The sequence below is a fragment of the Durio zibethinus genome, chromosome 13 (assembly GCF_047325235.1).
Source record: "Durio zibethinus cultivar Kanyao isolate XHJ-2024 chromosome 13, ASM4732523v1, whole genome shotgun sequence".
NCBI classification, from domain to species: domain Eukaryota; kingdom Viridiplantae; phylum Streptophyta; class Magnoliopsida; order Malvales; family Malvaceae; genus Durio; species Durio zibethinus.
The window spans coordinates 23,961,749-23,980,962 of record NC_143174.1 but is presented as its reverse complement, the minus strand read 5'-3'; the positions used below and the strand labels follow the sequence as shown (position 1 = coordinate 23,980,962).

Genomic DNA, 19,214 nt, shown 5'->3' with positions numbered 1-19,214 from the left:
CATCAGGAATTAGCCAACAATTGGGCAGATATCAAGAATGCATTTTTCTCACCATTCTCTTGTTTATATTTCTTGAATCTATTAGAGATACAATGGATGTTTGACTAATCTTCTGGTTATATTTGAATCCTTTAGTTATTATAGAAGGTTATCATGTGATAAAAGTCCTCTGGTTGTTTTGATTAAGTGTTTGTTTTTTGCCTTTTTTTCTATTTGTTTAGTATTAAAGAAAGATGTTTCAAGCCTTCCATTTGATGTGAAAGTTCTCAGGGTATAATACTCTGTTTTCAGCATTAGTATCTCTCGTTTCGAGGACATTATTGATGCTTCCCCTGTCCTTTTCAGGGTTGAAGAAGGAGGCTTAAACACCTTCCTGCCAAATGTCCAAAGATGATTTTGGGGTTTGCCACCTTTCTCTTTCTTTTCAACAGTAGGCCAATTTTTGGGGAAGTTATTATGCGGCGCTAGTTTCTTTATTTTGTGGCTTGCTGGATTCTTCTATTTCTGGTCTCCTGTGAGCCCTAGATATTTGTTCCTGATGGATGTAAGACCAGAATCTTGTGGCTGCCATGGGGATTTGATTCTTTTAATGTTGTCTTCAATCTTCTCTCAGAATTTTATGTTTCCCTTCTCCAGGATGCTTTGATACCTATTTTGCAGCACTGCTGTTATGACAACTCTGCAAAAGATGTGCTTGGGTCTTTTTGTACTCCCTCTCCTTACCCTTTTCCTCTTTCTTCTACTCTAAGTCGGCTAGCCTGTTCAAGTCATTGCGTTCTTGTTCTTGCTTTAGATTTTGTCACTATGCCTGCCTACAAATCTCTACAAAAAGGCTTATGTCAGAGACAATGCAATTGGTCGACTTTGATAAAAGATTATCAAAGGTATTGGTAAATAAAGGAGCAGAAGGCAATGGCTGAGGCATTTTCTTATCTTCCCAAATCTTTCTACAAGGAAGAGAAAGTAACTGAAATTTATATAAAAAAATTGGGGAAATTTATACTTTTGTAAAGCAGGGTCCAATTCAAGCCCCTTGAGGATGCGAGCCAACCACCCTGGATGTATACAGCAGTTTTGAACCATCCTTACTGATCGGTTAGCACTCAAAGAAAACTAGCTCAAGAGGTGAATTCTAATAGTCTTCTAACTGATTGATTCAAATTCAACACATATAGAATGACTGCATAAGCAAAATCCAGACCACCAACATGGCAACAAACAACAGCAAAACACCACCAAAGACCCATAACAAGTATATGTGAAAAATCTAGCACATTGTCCCCGTCCTCAAATAAGCAGACAACACCCCTACTTCTGATAACCAAACTCTGCCATACAATTTGAAAATTTTAAGAAAACAGCATATCGAAATTAAGGGAAGATGAAAAAAGCAACAGAAAATGTTGAAATTGCAGTGAAACTGAAAGTCCTCTACTCAAATGCATCATCATCATCATCTGGAAGGGGCTGACTGGCTGCCGCTGCAAGCTCAGCTTCATGCCTAAAACAAACCAAATGCCAAGATTAGGACAATAAATTGAATCATGTGAATCCTGTAAATGGAGGTGTTTAGAATCATATCATAGGTACATTTGGTTTTCAAAAATAATTTAAAAAAAAAAAAAAGAATCAATCCAATTAGTTGCCTAAAATCCTTTAGAATAGAATACAAAACAGCATGTATAAAAAGATGACTGCTTAATAAATTAGTTTGCTAAGGGATATCTTACTGCTGCTGTGCAGCCAAGTCAATGTGTACTTCCGGTGGAGCAAGTGCAGGAGACTCCACAAAATGAAGGTTAGCATCACTAAAATCATCAAGGCATCATCGATATTAGGCATCAATCAAAGTACCTGCATTGAAACATTAATAGTGCAAGAAAGACAATGTTCGGTTACCCTGCAAGCTTCCTGGCAAGGTACAAGAAAGGCTTCTCAAAATTATAGTTGCTCTTGGCAGAAATTTCATAGTATTGCAGATTCTTCTTCCTATGGAATGTGACCTGTTTTGCCTTGACCTGCCTGTTCTTCACATCAACCTTGTTACCGCACAAAACAATAGGAATATTCTCACACACCCTGCATTTGCAACAATATAGTTACATAATACTGTTAGAATAGAACCAAAAGAAAAAATCATAAATGATAGACTGTCAATTGTAACGCACCTGCAAAGATCACGGTGCCATGTAGGAACATTCTTGTACGTCAATCGGGCAGTAACATCAAACATGATAATGGCACACTGGCCGTGGATGCTGCACCACATAATATAAAAAAGTAAGAAAAAACTCAACAAAGCAATATTTTACACTTCTTTTATGTGATAGACACTAGCAATAAAATGATAAAAAAGAACATGATAGGTAAAACATTTTTGGTTAATAAAAAAAAAGGCATGAAAAAACTGTGGTATAAGCCATGAACACTGAAAGGAAAAAAGATTCTTTAAACCTTGGATAAAGAGAATTTCTTTACCATGTTAATATGAAACACTATAAAGATATTCAAAAGCATTACTCATCAATATGATAGATAGTATTAAAGTGCAAAACCATGATATAACCACACGAATACGCGATGCATGCAAACACCCATTTTCACACCCAATGGATTATAGAACAAGTTAGAGAAACATATGGCTAACAAGTGCTAAACTTACTGAACCACTTACTAGTAACCATCTCTGAGACCACCAAACTTCTCCTGTCCAGCAGTATCCCAGCAGTAAAAACGGATTTTCCCACAGTTTGTGAAGAAGTCCAATGGGTGAACCTCCACACCAATGGTTGCTGTACCGTCAAAATGATAAAATACTTTAAGTAAACACCCATAACAAGCCAATCAATTGCTCAAACAGCTCATAAATCAAAGAGAACATTCCCCAAAACAATGTTGTTAAAACACTTACGCTCATATTTCTTTTCAAACTCTCCAGTCAGATGCCTCTTAACGAATGTCGTCTTCCCTGCATCAATCACAACACGTTCAAGGACGTCCAAAATAAATAACTTAGTTTTCCTGACTAATAAAAGCTGAAGGTAAAAATAAATACTTTTTAAAAGTAAAAAAAATTATTCAAAATCTGTAAATATTAGCATCAAATAATATGTAAAAAGCAAATCGAACTGATAAAAAATTAGTAGAAGCGTAAAAAAAAGGAAAAAAAATAAATTTAATCGTAAAAAAAAAAATTAGAAATCGAATCTACGAGCAAAGAAAGAAGGAATTACCAGTGCCTCCGTCGCCGACGATGACGAGCTTGAAGCTCGGATACTCAACAGTTTGTTGGTTCGGCAAAGCCTAAACCACATAATCAAGAAAAACAAAAATCAAAGATCTATAGAAAAATTGAAACCCTAGATTATAATTAAAATTAAAAAAAAAAAAAAAGATCAAGCCAAAGAGGGAGTGGTTGTTCACCATTGATTACTAAAACTCGAAATAGGCAGCGAGGGAATAGATATTCTACGAATCTGCTTTTGTTAGGCGAAAGCGGAGAAAATCGAGAGGGAAGAAGATGGAGTGATTTGAGAGACGGCGATAGCAAGGGTTTATAAGAGTGAGGGCTTTTCAGGGTCTCAGCTCTTAGGCCCTGGCTTTAACCTGACGCAACTCTCTCTGCCGTTAGATTTGTTTACTCTGACCTTTTTTCCTCTTCTAGAACATATTCACCGTCCGATCCATTCCCCTGGGGTCCACTTACTATTTTGCCGCGCCCCACTCCTTTTATTTGGTTTTTGAGGGACTGGTTTATAATTTGGTAATATTATGTGAACAAAAGATAGATTTTATTGACATTCTTTCCTTTTGTATGATAATCTTCACAAACGTAACCATCCTTGCCACCTCAAGCTTAAATTCAAAGCAAATGCAAACCTTTTTTTGTGGGTTATTATTTTTATCAATAACATTATCATCGATATAACTTATATAAAAAGGATATCTTAAGGGATCTATGCTTGCCACGTATTTTTTTATAATATTTTGCCATTTTGATGATGTTTGATGAGATTTTTTACTCGCATCAAAGAGCAAAATGTTCTTTCTTTATTTATAGTTTTTTTTTGTGTTGTTTTATTTTGATAGCTATGTTTTAATTTCAACAAATATATTTAAATTTAATTTTTAAAATTTTTATTTTTAGGTTTTTATTAAACTGCTTCACATAATGTAATTTTCATGTGAAAGAGAGTTTTTTTTTTATTATTTGTGTATAGGCCTTTTTTTTTTTTGTTTTGTTTTGATAACTATGTTTTAATTTCAACAAATATGTTTAAACTTAAATTTTTAAGTTTTTATTTTTAGATATTTATTACTGTTTCATAACTGTTTCACATAATGTAACTTTTACGTGAAAGAGAGTTTTTTTTTTATTTATGATTGTTGGTTTTTTTATTTTCTTATTTTTTTTCTTTGTTATTTTTGGGTCAAAATTTTTATTTTTTAATTAAATGTGGATTTTTTTTTGTTTTTTAGAGATGATTTTGATGTTACACAATTTTTTTATTAAATGGGATTTGGATTTTATGGTTTTCAAGGTTACATGCTATTGTAAATATATATTTTTTAATAATTTATCTTTACATGTTTTGATGTTTGATGAAAATCGAATTGTTCTTTATAAAATTATAATTTTTAAGTGCATAATTTATCTTTTTTAAGAGTTACATATTAATTGAATGAAATTGTTTAATTGATTTTTTTTTTGTCTTAGGATTTTTTCAAACTATTTGGATATTATATTTTCAACTTAGCATGAATTGTAATATGTGTTATTTTTTATTTATTTCATATGTTGTTTGTTTTTTTAACAATGTAATTTGATTTTTGCTTATCAATTGATTCACCTGAAGTTAAGTGTTTTTATTTTATTATTATTGAGCTTTATATTGTGTTATCTTTTATTAATGGAGAAAATTAAATTATGTGATAGAAAAATATATTGAATATAAATAGTTCTAAGGCAAATGGAAGTACGAAAAAAAAACAATTAAGTAATTGAATTAATTAACAGGGAATGTGACTTATGATTTTAAGGAATTTCTCAATTTTAAACATTTTTTTTTCAAATTTCCAAAAAAGAGATACACATTTAAGAATATGAGAATTTTAATGTCCATTGTTTAGAGGACAAGTTTCAGGGATTTTGGATTGACTTTTAGATGTACGATTATGAGCTCTTCAATTAGTTCAAAGTTAGAACCAATTGTAGAATCTCAATCTGTACCCAATGATAATCGACAAACAATAAAATCATCTCTATCTTAAGAAAACCTAGAGAATAGCAAAATGGTGCAGTTCTTAAAACTCATCTCCGGAAGTGAACAATTTAAATGTGAATAAGTCATCTCAAACATCCTTTGTGTCGACATCAGTTCATCCATTAACAAGTAAGCAAAGCAAATTAATTATAAAATAGATAAATGGTAATAAACCAATTTTTGAATCTCCAATTCCTATGAATTCCTTTTCCTTACTAGTATACCTGGTTCATTTGTAGTTTCTACAGCTCTACAAGTTCATTAAAGGAAAGTTCGAATTCTTATAGTTGTTGATCAGGTTCAAGGACATGCATTTGTAACCCTTCAAGTTTTGAAGGTATTTCATTCTCACTAATATAGTGGAACATTTACAATATAAACCCCTACAGATTACGAGAACTTTTAGCCTATTACTCTAATATCTTAATCTTTTCCAAGATATTGAAGTTGATGCTCAACCTAGCAATCTATGTACATGTTATGAGTATATTCGGTGGTTAGTGTCTGTAAATAATGTTCTTTCGAGGTGTAAGAGCCTTTCTTATTACTCCTATGTTTGTCAGCATGTGAGCATTGGGAAATAAGCATCTAATTGGTAATATAAAATGGAAAAGTTTATATTTGAATGCATCTTGTTTTGCTTGCAGAAATACAATGTTAAAAGTTTATCTTGATAATATTATTGAATTTACATTTGATGACATCACATTAGAAGATCCTAATTTTTCATCCATTCAATGTGAGAATATGATTTTATATTATTGGCTATAATATTGGTAGGGTAACTTTCTTTTTTGTTATAGTCATTGTTGTTAATGGAGTTGGGTATTTGGAGCTTAGCAAATAATAGACTTATCTTAAACAAGCTTTTAAATCAAGATCTACTTAACGACAATCTAAGCCTATTTTATTTTTCTCCATAAAGCTTAACATTTTTTTTTAGTTTTATATTAACCAATTTTTTGTTGTTAATTATTTTAATAGATCTTTTTATATTTAATAATATTAATTATATATTAAATTATTTTAAATAAATAAAATATTACAAATTAATTTAACAAAGTCAGGCTCTCAAATTTATATAAGTAATTGAAAGAAATAAAGAATAAGATCTGTGTTGAAAAATAAAAAATGTCTTGACATCCTTGACAAATTGTTAGTCATTGAAATCACGTAGGTCTTTTCACCGGATCATAGCAAAACCCAACGTCTTCACTTCCCGCAAAACTCAACCTCAAAAAGCTTTTTAATTAATCGGTTTATTCAGACCCACCATGGCCACCCCTTCCGACCCATATAACTAGTAATTATCTTGGAACATTCCCGTTTCCCATACATGTTTTTCGGCTATTTGTTGGCATTTTTCGCTTTTTAATTCTCACAATCGCCTTGTTAATATTTTTATTTTGATCTGTAAACAAGGGACCCCCTTTCAAGTTCCTAGTCCCTTTAGTCTATGCCCCTGTTCTCCCCTTAAGTAAGTCTAAAATCTCTCTTATTTCCCCTTTTTGGGTGATTTTGATACATGGGTTTTGTTTTTCTGATGTTAATTTCTGATGTTAATCTTATAATTATTCTTTTTTTTTTCCCTCTTCAGTTCGACTTTCTTTGAGGAAGAATCCAGTTTTAAGAGACCGGTTGTTTACTATTGTGTTGGCTGGGGCTTTTGTTCATGGTTCTTATTTGGTGTATCCTTATTCTTTAATCTTATGTTGTTTTAATTACTATAACCTTATTGGTGATTCTCTGTTATTTTTTTTCTTCTCTTAATTATTCATGGTTAAATTATTGAGTAGTGCCACTGCATATTCTTTTTATGTGCTCACTGTCTTTATGGAAATTGGAGATTCTTGTTCCACTTTCTTTGATCTGAACTTTATATGCTCTACGCTTACTCAATATTCTCTTTTGACGGCTAACTAATCATTGAGTTTTATCATAGCATATATATTGGCTTAATTGGGAATTGATACATACCATATAAAATAATCACTTCTTTTTTTGTTTAAAAAATGGGTCCTATACTTTCTATCTAAAGATGGCTGGCATTCTTTAGCGTTCAAGGGTTGCTAAATGTTGCTCCTGGTTGTTTGGCCCAATGATAATGCATGTTTTGCCTAGCTTAAAAAATTGGGTTCTCGACTCCTCCCTTCCCCAAAGATTCTCACGATTTGTTGCTCTGATTTCTATATGCAACTTCTTTTCAATAGGAGATCATTTGTGTTTAACATGAATGTTGCTTGCACATGCATGGTCCAAGTGTTGCCTTTGAGAGATTGATTGTAAAGAATTGGTGGATGCATATGAGCAAGATTGATTTATAGTTGTATTCTTTATGCCTTTGAATGATTGGTTTGGTGAGCTAGGATAAGGGAAAGCATTTAATCTATATTGCATTGGTTTCTCGAATGTTTTAAACTGATACCTATTGATGCAAAATTCAAATCTTTGCACTGATAATTAATTTTATTGGGTACAACCTTTTCAATTGTTAAAGTGCCATTACTCTGCTGGTTATATTGGTCCTTTTCTTCTAAAGGGTGTTAGATATGTGGTTCATAGTGCAAGAAGTATTTACATGAACATTTTCTCATATTTGTAACCAGTACAAATAAAAAACAACCCCAACTGATATAAATGTTATTATTCATACCTTATGTTTATGCTGTCGGCAAAATGATAATTGATAATCAAATAGACGATTGATTTTTATCTTGTGAGATTTAATATGCATGCATTAATGTTCCTTCTTTGGAAGGCAACAGTCAATAACTTATACATTTTTGTAGCTTTTTTTGAAAGTCAAGTTCCAACCCTTTTTGCATCTCTTTAAGATGCAAACTTATAGCAATCATATTTGTAAAGCATGCTTTTACATCCCCAATCTATTCATAACTGGCATTTTCTGCCACACCTTCATCCTCCAAGAAAAAGAAAAGGCTTGGTTGCGATAGGATTTCTTCACTTTTTTTGTTAAAATGTGTTTCAAGGGAATTTTTCTCTTCCTTTTCACTCGAGTAACAAACAAGCAGAGTGAAATGCATTACTAGAGAAATGTCTGAGAGCCTTGTGTCAGAGAGACATGCATTGAGAATTTAAATAGTGCTGGTTAGTTGATTTAAGAAGGATATTTGACTCTCATATCTGTTCAACTTATTTGACATTTAACTTTTAGTCTTTGACCTTTTTCTGGAGCTATGTGTTTCAGAGTTTAGTTACAGCCTCATTTTGCATAATGCTATTTGTATGGTGAACATTTTCACATGTACTAGTTCATTCTGCCATCTATTAAAATTGCTCGTGTACAAACTCCATGAGATGGAAAATTTATCATTGTCATTCTTTTTAATTTTTCCCATGTGTTGGAGGTGAGAGGGGGGGGGGGGATGGGGAGAGTATTATCTACCATATGTCCCTCTAGAATAACAACATTCCTATAATATTTCATGATTTTATAACATGCTACCTGGGATTTTTTTTCAAGAAAAGTCTTGTTTTTTTTTTAAAAGTTGATCATCTTGTTGGAATTACTATTAGAGGTGTCCATAGGCTGTGTCAGGCCTAGGCATGGTATAATATCGTACATGCTTGCCCAAGCCGACCCAGCCTGACAACACCTCTTATAAATATTATCTATTAATTATGTTCATAGTTGTGCTTCCTCTTCCGTTTCTTATCCTTAATAAATGTCCAGAGCAGATCTATATGATGTTGAGAGCAAGTGAAGAAGCAGAGTTTGGCTTGAGAAACTGATTATATCTCCTTCATCAATTATTCTTGTTTGCCGGATCTTATGCAGCTTGATCTTCTGAAAGTAGAATGGCTTAGAACCAATTGAAGATTGTAATCTTCTCATTCCTTTTATTGTGAAATGATAATTATATCTTGTATTTATGATTCTTTTGGGCCAAAGATTTAAGGGCTGCTCATTGCGGAATTAGTTTCAATTTTCAAGAGAAATAGGAGAGAATAATCTGCTATTGATGAATTGTAACTGTTTTATTGTGGAAAATATGATGTGATTGATATGCAGGCTAATTCATTTTAAGTGGGAGCCTCTATGCAGTAAATTATGCCTGATATTTCAAGGTGAAAGAATTGGTAAGTCTAATGTCTTCAAGAAAACACTGCCATCCATGCATTATGCATTGCTGATCTGGATCAATCTCTTGTAATACTTTTGAAGACATTGACTGGCAACAAAAGTTAGATTTACTCATAAGATATTGCATTTCAAGAGAATTATTTTTATCGGTTAAACCCACCATTGTTGTCAAGGTTGCATGATTTTGAACTTACCGGGATTCGGACACGCGGGGGTTTCGGTTTAAGCAGAACTTAGAGGAAACAAAAGACAAGTGGCTGGCTGCTTGTGTGCTGGACCACAGTGTTGAGTGCTCCTGGCAAGATTCTTGCTTTCTTGGACATTTCTAGGTTCCAGCTTTCTTTATCAGCACTTTTTCTCTCAATTTTCATGTGCAAATTTAAAATACGCGGGAAGAAAATTTCTCTTTTTTTTTCTTCCCTAAAGCTCAAACAATTTGTGCTAAATTTGTGTTTGTGACTTTCAAAATCATCCTCAAGAGTTGTGGCCGTCAAGAAGCAGCTTATCTTTTACTCCATCCCTCTCACCCCTTCAGACAATAACAAATTCCGTTACAGCTCTGTGTGCTGAAACATTTGGCAGCTGCCTATGTGTGAAAGCACAAATTGATTGTACCAATCTGCAAAGTTAAAACCGAGGAAAACAGTCCTGATGGCATCATCACAAATATCGTGAAAATCTGAAACTTTGGCATATTCCTCTTTTGATACTTTGAATTCCTCGTAGCATATTTGGCAACTTGGAGATTCTTATTCAAAGATCCAAACATGCAATAGTTGCTACTTTTTATTATGTTGATGATCAATTTACACTAGCATCTCAACGGTCGGATGAGTTGAGACCCGAAACAAGACAAAACACGAAGCATCCGATCAACCGTTAATCTTTTCCACTTGATCTTGATTTGTTATAATCTGCTAAATTAGGCCATTGATGCGAAACGGATCGAAGCAAATAGTAATAACAATAATAAAAAAAAGATTTGAAAATTATTCTATATACATCAGAAGTTCAATATTTACATCTTGGATTGCGTCATTTAACAATTTTTTCAGCCCCTTAAAAATGGACATAAAAAAATTTTATACATTCCAAAACTCAAAAAAAAAAAAAAACAGAAAATTAAAAGTTTAAATATAGCCCCGACTAGCCGGAGACTCATCGATCGTAGCGACCCTTGAAGTCGGAGGCGAGTCTAGAAGCAATAGCCGAATGGTACATAACGTCGTGAAATGATGACGTGTTAGTAGTCATCATACGGAGCTGCCTTGCCTTCTCTTCCGTGAAGCATCCCGGGGAAAACTTCGATCTCGCTGACTTAGGACCCGGATCTGTTTCCGATTCGGCTTCTCTTTTCTCCTTGATCTCAGTTTTTCCATCCGAGTCAATGTAGCCAGGCTCGGAGGACCATCCAAACAGCGGCGACCACCAGTTGGAGGAAGATGACGACGTACTCTTCCGGCGGTTGGGGTTGGGTTTTGGATGACCGGGAATAGCACAGACATGGACTGCGTTGGGACGAAAGATAAACAGATGGGTAGCCATTAAAAAGACTGATTTAAAGGGCTTAAAGAGAGAAAATTAGGGCTTATGAAATTTGGTGAAATTGGAGGTGGGAGGATTTATGGATGGGTTACTGGCAGACGCTATTTAAAAAGGGAAGAGTGGGGAAGATGGTGGGGTAGCGGATAAGATGGTACACGTGGAGGTCACTCGTTAGGTTCTTTTGCCTTTCTTTTACGACTTTTTTACCGAGTGCTCCGGTCATTTTGGTTTGGGCCGTGGGTCCGAGATGGATGATGTCAATGACTAGGATGGGATGTGGATTATGACATCCATTTGACAATTTTACCCTCGTTGTTTTTCTTTCCTTTTAATGATTCCTATTTCTTCTTTATTTATTTATTTTTTATTACAAATTTAGTTTGTGTCATAGAGAAATTTATTATAACATCAAGAGTCAAACAATCGTTTTTAACAGCTTTTGAATTATTTTGTTTTAATTTGACAAGTAAGAGCAATTAGTATCATACCAATATACGTCTAAACTTCATTTTTCTTTATCAAATTTTTAACATTTAATTCTCAATAATTGATTTTTTTATTTTTTTTTACTAGTAGGTTGAACATGCTTTTGATCATTGAAACATGCATGCCAAGCGACGAATCTTTGTACGCAAATTGTACTCCATCGATTCGCATATTTGTCAGAATATAATGTACAAAGAATCGGTGAAAATGGACACATATGAGCGAATCATAGTAAACGTTAATTGCACCTTGTTTGCTGGAGATATTTTGAAGTTTGAACGTTGGAAACGCTCCAGGAAACTGGAGTTTTTAGGACTTCGGTAACCAAAGGTGGTTTCCTACTGTCTTTCCTCTATTGAGAAGTTGAGCTTTACAGTTGGTGCACGTGACAAACATGTGGAAGTTTCGTGTTTTTGGAGGCATTCAATCGAAGGGGTAGCAACGCTGAGTCTCTGGAGAAATTTGTAAAGGGTATGTCGTCAATTCGTCTGTGTCCAGCTAATGTCCTTATCCGGTAGGCCGGCTCTGTCCGTTCTTTGGGGTAAGTTGTCGAGTTTTGAAGAGTCGAAGAGGCAGGGTGGACTGTCGACGGGCCACACCCTTCCAATTCCAAGTTGAAACTTGCAACCATGGCCGTTGGTTGTTTCTGGGTCATGGATTGGGTTTCAACTTTAAACCCTACTGAGTCCTGCTTTATCTTGACATCTTAAGCATGTGAGTTTTAAACATTCTAATCTATGTAAATTTGATTAAATTAAGATTGTTTTTTAGCGTTGTCTGCGCAATCACGCAAAGAAATTTACTTTTTTTTATTAAGACTAGAGTTGTAGATGAAAACGAGATGAGAAACAATTTAGTCAAAAAGGCTAGATTACAGATAAGCATCTAATTATAGAACGTTTAGTGTACTCTTGAGTAGGCAAATGTAGTTGTCAAAGCGCATTCTCAGCACATCAAGCATTAGTTATCCAGGACAAGAAGATAAGGATTATGACAAAAGAAAAAGAATTGTGATGACTAGCTTGACCAACCAAACATCGCACATGCAAAACTGGCACATTAGCCTCCTAATGAGAGAGGCTAACCGCTATTAAGCTGGTCCCAGGATCCCAGTAGATGGCTAACCTTCTATACGTTTTTTGTTATGGTCTCGCTAGTGCAAAGCGAGCGAAACATGGGCAAGACGCTGAGCCGGCAGATTACATACGCATTGAAGGCTACTTCGGTTGATTTTGTTCGAAAAAAAAAAAGTATGAAAATTTATTACCCGACATTTTAGTGATAAGACAAACATCAAGGAAAAAAGTTTCAAATTTATAACTGCACAGATAATTTATGAACACGCACCCTTGCGTGGCCGGTTTACCTCGTTAACAGTCGGTAATAACGAGGTCTAGACATCAAAGAGATTTTAGAGACAAATGTCAGCACCGTTTCACCCTTAATCTATTTGACAAAGTTGCCGAGCAATCGATAAATTGTATCTTTTGTATCCTGAATAATTTGAAAGACTCAAATAAGTCTCATGGCTTTCACCTCTTCATCCATAGCTACAATAGCTTCATCATTTTCAAGCGTTCTTCGTGTTCTGGATCAAGTTTTGGTGGGGTGTAAGAGCCATGAAGATCCTCTACTATATACTCCTGCAAAAGACCAATGTCAGAGCTAATCAGTTTAATCAGTATTGATCTGAATAAAGATATAATTCTAAGGCTAGCTCTCAATGATACCTTAGTAAGCTCCCTCTTAGTAAGAATGTGGTAGTGTTTCTGCCAGATTCGCTGAATTGCCATTGTGGCAGCAAGGAAACCATAAGCTATCCCCAGAATAGCAAATATAACAACAAAAACCACCACCAGTGCAAAGCATGCTTCCATAGATGCAGGAAAGCAATCCAAGATACCCCACCCATAACAGCAATTCTGGCATCCAGCCATGCGTGGATCATTGCTATTGAGGGAGGAGCAATGCAATATGAGCCCAAAAAATCCAAGCAACACAAAGAAGGCAAGCACCCCTATAAAACATTGAAAACATGATGAGTTTATCACCTTACTACAACTGAAATTGGCATACGCTGCTAAAATCAAGCATCAAGCACCATCAATGCACAAAGGAATATTAGACGAGGTACTTTCAGAAAACATTTTATACAATAGAATAAAAAAGGCAGAAAATCAGGGAAGCTTACCTATGCAATAATAAAACGGTATAGGATGTTTTGACAGTATGCGATCCCAACCATCACTGAATGATTTTCGAAAAGCCCCATCTTTATCCATGACATATGCAAAGCCTCCCATTGCAGCAATTACCTGAAGAATAGATAACTCATTATAAGATGATCATCTCAAGGCAATTGAGGATGAATCTATCAGACCAGTTCAAGTTCTCAATCTTTCTGAGTTCTGAATAACTAATGACTTGGTTAAAGAAGGCTTTTTACATCAGCCTCCTCCACCCTTTCAGGGCCTGCATTTGAATTATTTTTCTCTTTCTTTTTTCCATCAATAATGAAACTTGTGAGGTTAATGTATTTTGATACTGTACCCTTTGACAACATATCATATCAGCCAAATGAAGTCTGATCCAAGTATGGTATTATGACAACAACTAGATTACGGTATTGGGAAAAGGGGTTGCAAAGTATCCATGCCCAGAAAGAGGCTCAATGCCTTTTTATTTTATTTTACGTGACAAGACAATGCAATAGCCACACCACTTTAACCAATTTAGAACATCAAACAAAAGTCACAATGCCACCCAAAATCAAATTAGAGATAGAGCTTTGTAATCAAGAATTCTCAATAGAATGGTAAAATGAAAATTTTCAAAATAAACTTCCTTTTGGTTACTAATACATGAATACCTCTAATGACCATGTTGTATCTAGCTAGTTACTTAACGGCTCAGGCAACAAATCCAAAAAAAAAGAAAAATATGGAATTGTTCTAAAGTATCTGAATACTTGTGCTAAAGTGAGGTTTCATGGATCTGACAATCAACAATTCATCAAACTCAAAGGAATAAAAAGTTGCAGGGTCTTCTGCAAGTAAGCGCCACCTTAACCAACAAGTAATCACCAAATATACATATCAGAATAAGCAATAAAGATAGATGAATGCAAAGAATAAGAGGTGGTTAATTGACAATAACCATATAAGCATGTTAAATGTACTGGTAGAAAACTAAGAAGACTCACAGTTTGTACGGCCAAGAACACAAGAAAGACATCTCTTGCCACGAAAAGTCTGAATTTTATTTTACGCCAAGAGTTGTCCTCAAACAATTCAACTCGAAGGTGAAACTGAGCCTTGCAAGTCGTGCAATGGGAGAATGCAAATCCTTCCTATCAAAAGAGGAGGTTCATAGTAGATCAATTACCAAGTAATAACATATAAATTTCACATAAAAGTAGAGAACTTAGCCTTCACTCACATTCGGTTACAGAAACAAGCTTAATTTACCTTTACCGAACGCCAATGATCAAGGCAAGCACGATGAACAAACTGCTGGGTGCCTTTGCACATGCATGGAGATATCAGCTCATCATCTACAAGAACAAAACAACCATTAGGCCAAGGTTCATATATATATATATATATATATATATATATATATAGATATATATAATCACGTAAATTCAACATGAAGCATGTGACAACAATATCAATGTACGAATTGTTTCCTGCCGCAAATACAATATAAAACAACTTAAAATTAATTTAATATCATTACATTCACAGTTCACAAAAAATTTAGATCGATAATTAACGAAAAAACAAAAAATTAAAGGAGAGAAGAAACTCTACCTTCTTCACCATCGCATTCGAGGCAAATGCGACAACAAGGAGCAGAAACATTCTCGATATCTTCACTCCTAATCTCACTCGAACTCGCCGGCGACGACGAATCGGTCTGGTTTTCTAAAAGAGGGTCAGAATCAGTAGCGTTTCGTGCACCTGCCGGCTCTAACTGCAATTCCCCCGTCATTGATCGCAAAAAAAAACCCCTAGCCAAATACCAATTACCAAAATCTATCAATTACGAATCGATCATTCGATGCTTTAATTCTCAAAAACAAAACCCAAAAATAAATTCGATGGTTTGAGTCAACTGAAAGCAGAGAATTTTTTGGAAAAAAAATTATTTTTTTTGAGAGAAATGAAATTAGGGATTAGTTGAAAGGGAGAAATTATGGTGGGTGATTAGATTGAATAATTAATTAAGAAAAAAAAAATTAAGTACCTTGGAAGTTGGGCGAGAAACTGAGAGAGGAAATTGAGATTGAGAGAGACAGACTGGTTTTCTTGGTGCAGGATTTTATCAAGCTTGCGCCGCGCACACGGATTTCGTTTCTCTTTCCCTTTTAATGGAGTAATGGGTTTCGATATGGGCAACTTCGGCCCAACCAAAACTATTTTTTGGGCCGGAGTTTTTTATCAGAGCCCGTAGGGAAATCAAGGGAAGATCAATAATTTGTAGACAGTGATCGAACAAATAAGAAATTGATTTCTAAAAAATAATTACAAAAAAGGAAAAATTTTAATTTAATAATTGAATTACAAAATACACACTTTTTTTTTATGTATCGTAATTATTAAATTAAAAATTAAAAATTTTTGTTTTACTCAATTTGTTGAGTATTTATGGAATCAAAGGGATTTTTTTTGTTTGTTAGAATTTCAATTAGAAATGAAAAAAAAAAAGGATAAGTTTAAAAGATTTACTATAATCGATTCATGGCCCCATCATTGCAGCAAGAGAGTTAAAACCCATAAATTACAAAAGTGTTGACTATAAGCTGAGTTTGTTTTTACTTTTTATTTTATTAAGCTTCATTTGTATAGATGATAAGATTAATTATAATGAGATTAAAAATAATAATAAAATTTATTATAATTATAATTAAAAAATTATTATAAATGCGATTAAAAAATAATTAATAAAAAATTTATATTAATTTACTCTCATTGAAATTGATATTTAAATTCAATAATTTCCTCATAGTCATTTTGTTTAGTCACTTAGTATTGTTTTGATTTTTTTTTTTTCAAAGAAAGGAAAAGCATTATGTTTTCATTTAGCATGTCATACATTAGGTTAATTTTTCTCAACAACTATAGGGGCAAGCCAAGAAACTAAATAGATTAAGAAACATTTATATTCGGAATAGTAAGCAAATTACAATCTCTTCTCCTATTAACGAGGAAAAGTTAACAAGATTTTCTAGAAGACCTTCTTTATTACCATAGCTTTTAACCTATGTTTTTTTTTTTAAGTTGAAAAAGAGGGATTACACCTTTTTATTGAATCAAGTATTTTATTTTATTTTTCTTATTTTTTTCACAATAAAAATATTTAAAACTCTTAGCAGTTTAAAATTGAGAGAGTTAATATGTACCTTTGGTTGTATTTGACCCTTAACCTTTTAAGCAAAATCTCGTGCTTAAGTGGAGAGGGTGTATTCTTTGGACGGGAAATGTATTAATAACAAAGCATTAATAATTATGTGGTTTATTGATTGAGTGTTAGATTTTCAATTGCAATAATTGATAGATTTAGATAAAAAAAAAAAAACCACAAAACAAAGCCTTAATATTATAATTTCATTTAGAAGATTTTTTTTTTTTTTTTTTTATAAATTTGTTACATGTTGAAGTGGTTTAAGTATCTAAAAAATCTCATATCATTAAAAAATAGGATGAAAAGTTAGCATGTATATCAATATATATATATAAGACTTAATAACTCAATAGTTTAGATTTTTGAGTTCTAATTGGTGACGAAGATGTATGTATGATTCCTTTTAGTATGCTCCTTGGGCTCCAGATGTGACTCCATGCATGCATTAGTTTGTAGTTTCTAATTTTCCAAGTTTACTTTGTCTTTTTTAGCGTTGAGATTGTTGTTTCCTCCGGTTTTAGTATGTACCGGTAAAGAAAAAGAAGATAACGTGTTCACATCGTTGTATTTTTAAAATATGAGCATTGCTTCAGCCTGGCGTGAAGGTTTTGAGGTAAAGTCTACGCCGAAAGTGTCAAGTTGAAATGCGGAAGCTTCCAAAGGCAAGAAGCACACGCAAAAGCGCCATGACAACGAATTGTGAGAAAGCTCCCTTTTTATTATCAAAATGAATACAAACATTTGACATAGAGGTTTACTAATGAAAATGACAAAGAAAGAATCTCACGCAACCAATCACATTTCCGTCTAAACATTCCAGGAACAAAATAATGTACATTACATGCATGATTTGCAGATTACAAGTCTTCTGTTTCTTGTGTTCCTTCCCTTGCCTTGAACGCAGGGGCCATATCCAATTGTACTTGAGATTGTCAATGACTGAGCTTTGACCAATGGAACTAAGAACAGATTTTGACCTCGTCTCATACCCTGCATGATGAAGAAGCAAGGAAACTTTGAACTTCCAAAATGGGGGAAAAGGAAAGGAAGTTAACAATTAATGAGCAAATATAAGATCTTGGAAGAAGATCAAATTACTGTTGGAATTCTATGTTGATGGAGCCAACTGGTTTATTCGTAATTCCAGCAAAAGCTGTCTCGGATAGGACAATGGTGGCGGTTTGAGCTGAAGGTGGAGACTGTGCAGTAGGAGCATAATCAACAATCTTGACCTGGACAGTCTGGTCAGTAACACAAGTTCCAGGCTGGGAAGCACTGATGCATCTCACCAGGTATTGCCTTCCGCATGATGCTCCGTTGTCCCATATCCCATCTCCGGCTGCTGCGAACAAATTGCTTGATGGAAAGTGGGATTGATCATCACCATAGCACGCCGTCGCTGCTCATAAATAATTAAATCCCATTCCACAAAGGAAAATAGTAAACAAAAAGAAAGTCGGAGTGAAAACGTCGAAAGATGAAGTAGAATTTTCAAGATAGTAAGGATGTAAAGGTACTCACGTAAATACGGGGGGCTGTACTGGGCAGCAGTGCCTACATCAGCATAGGAGAAAAGGAAAAGCTGTGAAAGAATAAAGAGATATGACAGAAGTTGAAGGAGTGGCCGTTTCTTGATCTGCATATTTGCAAAGAAAATAAATAAACAGGGATATGGAAGCAAACAAAAAAAAAAAAAAAAAGTTTTGTGTATAATATAATTTCCCTTTAACTCAACAGGAAGACTACTGCTGTGCTTTGCAGGGTTATATGATGGGCTAGAATTGTCAAATATTACTAGCAACTTAACACGGAATGTGAAAGAGCAACTGCTGTCTACGGGCAGCTGAGTTGCAAAATGGGCAACAACCAACAACCACCATCCAACAGCAGGTTGAGAGTCATTTATGTTATATTATTGTCATATCTCTAACAACTAACAATTAGAAGTTCAACTTATACGATATAGATGTAATAACAATTGGTTTGACTTTTGATGTTTAAATAATTAGTACAGTTGCCTTAAGAATTTAATTTGGTTGGTGGGTTTTGACTCATGCTGCAACTTTATTTGTCCAGGCAAATTTTGGATGATGGGTTTTGACCGTATCTGATTTTTCTTGTTCCTTTTTATGATAAGCAAAAAGAGCAAAGAACATGACCCATGGAATTGATGACTCGGAGCAAAGTTAAAAAGTGCTCAAAATATAACGAACACTCGATCACCTATGCTATGATGTCTAAACTAAAGAAGCTCCAAATCAAAGATTCAGGACCACTGATGCTTCTTTTGACGAAAATTATCCTATATCTTAATGTTCGAATACCAACTTTCTCGGCATTCAATTTTTATTGTGGTTGGCCGACGAAATCTTCAGAATTTTCTATCTTCAGACGGCTCTCCTTATAAT

At 34.1% G+C, this 19,214-nt stretch overlaps 5 protein-coding genes across 6 annotated transcripts; 1 reads left to right on the top strand and 4 right to left on the bottom strand.

Annotated features, from left to right (window-relative positions):
• Positions 1-1,126: 1,126 nt before the first annotated feature.
• On the bottom strand, positions 1,127-3,527 carry LOC111303250 (GTP-binding nuclear protein Ran-3). Of its 2 annotated transcripts, XM_022899369.2 has the most exons (8): positions 3,424-3,527; positions 3,234-3,303; positions 2,912-2,968; positions 2,675-2,792; positions 2,169-2,258; positions 1,900-2,079; positions 1,731-1,808; positions 1,127-1,501 (listed from the first exon to the last, which is right to left on the bottom strand). In XM_022899369.2, the coding sequence occupies exons 1-8, from the start codon at positions 3,424-3,426 to the stop codon at positions 1,432-1,434; spliced, it is 666 nt and encodes a 221-aa protein (XP_022755104.1). In that variant the 5' UTR covers positions 3,427-3,527; the 3' UTR covers positions 1,127-1,431. The 2 variants fall into 2 exon arrangements, with proteins under 2 accessions (XP_022755104.1, XP_022755105.1); XM_022899370.2 differs by lacking the exon at positions 1,731-1,808 and having other exon boundaries at positions 1,348-1,501.
• Positions 3,528-6,600: 3,073 nt separating this feature from the next.
• LOC111302595 (uncharacterized) lies at positions 6,601-10,491 on the top strand. Its single transcript, XM_089742438.1, has 4 exons — positions 6,601-6,621; positions 6,687-6,741; positions 6,862-6,952; positions 8,959-10,491. Exons 1-4 carry the CDS (start codon positions 6,601-6,603, stop codon positions 8,987-8,989), a joined length of 198 nt encoding a protein of 65 aa, XP_089598564.1. The 3' UTR covers positions 8,990-10,491.
• On the bottom strand, positions 10,340-11,015 carry LOC111303249 (uncharacterized). The gene has a single exon (XM_022899368.2). It carries the CDS (start codon positions 10,912-10,914, stop codon positions 10,528-10,530), a length of 387 nt encoding a protein of 128 aa, XP_022755103.2. The 5' UTR covers positions 10,915-11,015; the 3' UTR covers positions 10,340-10,527.
• Positions 11,016-12,693: 1,678 nt separating this feature from the next.
• On the bottom strand, positions 12,694-15,745 carry LOC111303248 (uncharacterized). Its single transcript, XM_022899367.2, has 7 exons — positions 15,649-15,745; positions 15,213-15,412; positions 14,868-14,953; positions 14,603-14,749; positions 13,592-13,715; positions 13,131-13,417; positions 12,694-13,043 (listed from the first exon to the last, which is right to left on the bottom strand). The coding sequence occupies exons 2-7, from the start codon at positions 15,391-15,393 to the stop codon at positions 12,951-12,953; spliced, it is 918 nt and encodes a 305-aa protein (XP_022755102.1). The 5' UTR covers positions 15,394-15,412; positions 15,649-15,745; the 3' UTR covers positions 12,694-12,950.
• A 1,750-nt stretch (positions 15,746-17,495) lies between these two features.
• LOC111303247 (EG45-like domain containing protein) lies at positions 17,496-18,707 on the bottom strand. Its single transcript, XM_022899365.2, has 3 exons — positions 18,328-18,707; positions 17,905-18,205; positions 17,496-17,796 (listed from the first exon to the last, which is right to left on the bottom strand). Exons 1-3 carry the CDS (start codon positions 18,446-18,448, stop codon positions 17,790-17,792), a joined length of 429 nt encoding a protein of 142 aa, XP_022755100.1. The 5' UTR covers positions 18,449-18,707; the 3' UTR covers positions 17,496-17,789.
• Positions 18,708-19,214: the final 507 nt, after the last annotated feature.

Excerpts from the sequence above, each read along its gene's own strand:
- LOC111303249 (XM_022899368.2), bottom strand. The coding sequence starts at position 10,914 with ATGGCTACCCATCTGTTTATCTTTCGTCCCAACGCAGTCCATGTCTGT.
- LOC111302595 (XM_089742438.1), top strand. The coding sequence starts at position 6,601 with ATGTTTTTCGGCTATTTGTTG. Across the intron at positions 6,622-6,686 it reads TGTTTTTCGGCTATTTGTTG|GGACCCCCTTTCAAGTTCCT; the intron begins GCATTTTTCGCT and ends TCTGTAAACAAG. Across the intron at positions 6,742-6,861 it reads TGCCCCTGTTCTCCCCTTAA|TTCGACTTTCTTTGAGGAAG; the intron begins GTAAGTCTAAAA and ends TTCCCTCTTCAG.
- LOC111303250 (XM_022899369.2), bottom strand. Across the intron at positions 2,259-2,674 it reads GGTCTCAGAGATGGTTACTA|CATCCACGGCCAGTGTGCCA; the intron begins GTAAGTGGTTCA and ends TATGTGGTGCAG. Across the intron at positions 1,502-1,730 it reads GACTTGGCTGCACAGCAGCA|GCATGAAGCTGAGCTTGCAG; the intron begins GTAAGATATCCC and ends GGTTTGTTTTAG.
- LOC111303248 (XM_022899367.2), bottom strand. The coding sequence starts at position 15,393 with ATGACGGGGGAATTGCAGTTAGAGCCGGCAGGTGCACGAAACGCTACT. Across the intron at positions 13,716-14,602 it reads TGTTCTTGGCCGTACAAACT|GTAATTGCTGCAATGGGAGG; the intron begins GTGAGTCTTCTT and ends TCTATTCTTCAG. Across the intron at positions 13,044-13,130 it reads CTAAGAGGGAGCTTACTAAG|GAGTATATAGTAGAGGATCT; the intron begins GTATCATTGAGA and ends GGTCTTTTGCAG.
- LOC111303247 (XM_022899365.2), bottom strand. The coding sequence starts at position 18,448 with ATGCAGATCAAGAAACGGCCACTCCTTCAACTTCTGTCATATCTCTTT. Across the intron at positions 18,206-18,327 it reads GTACAGCCCCCCGTATTTAC|CGACGGCGTGCTATGGTGAT; the intron begins GTGAGTACCTTT and ends ATTTATGAGCAG.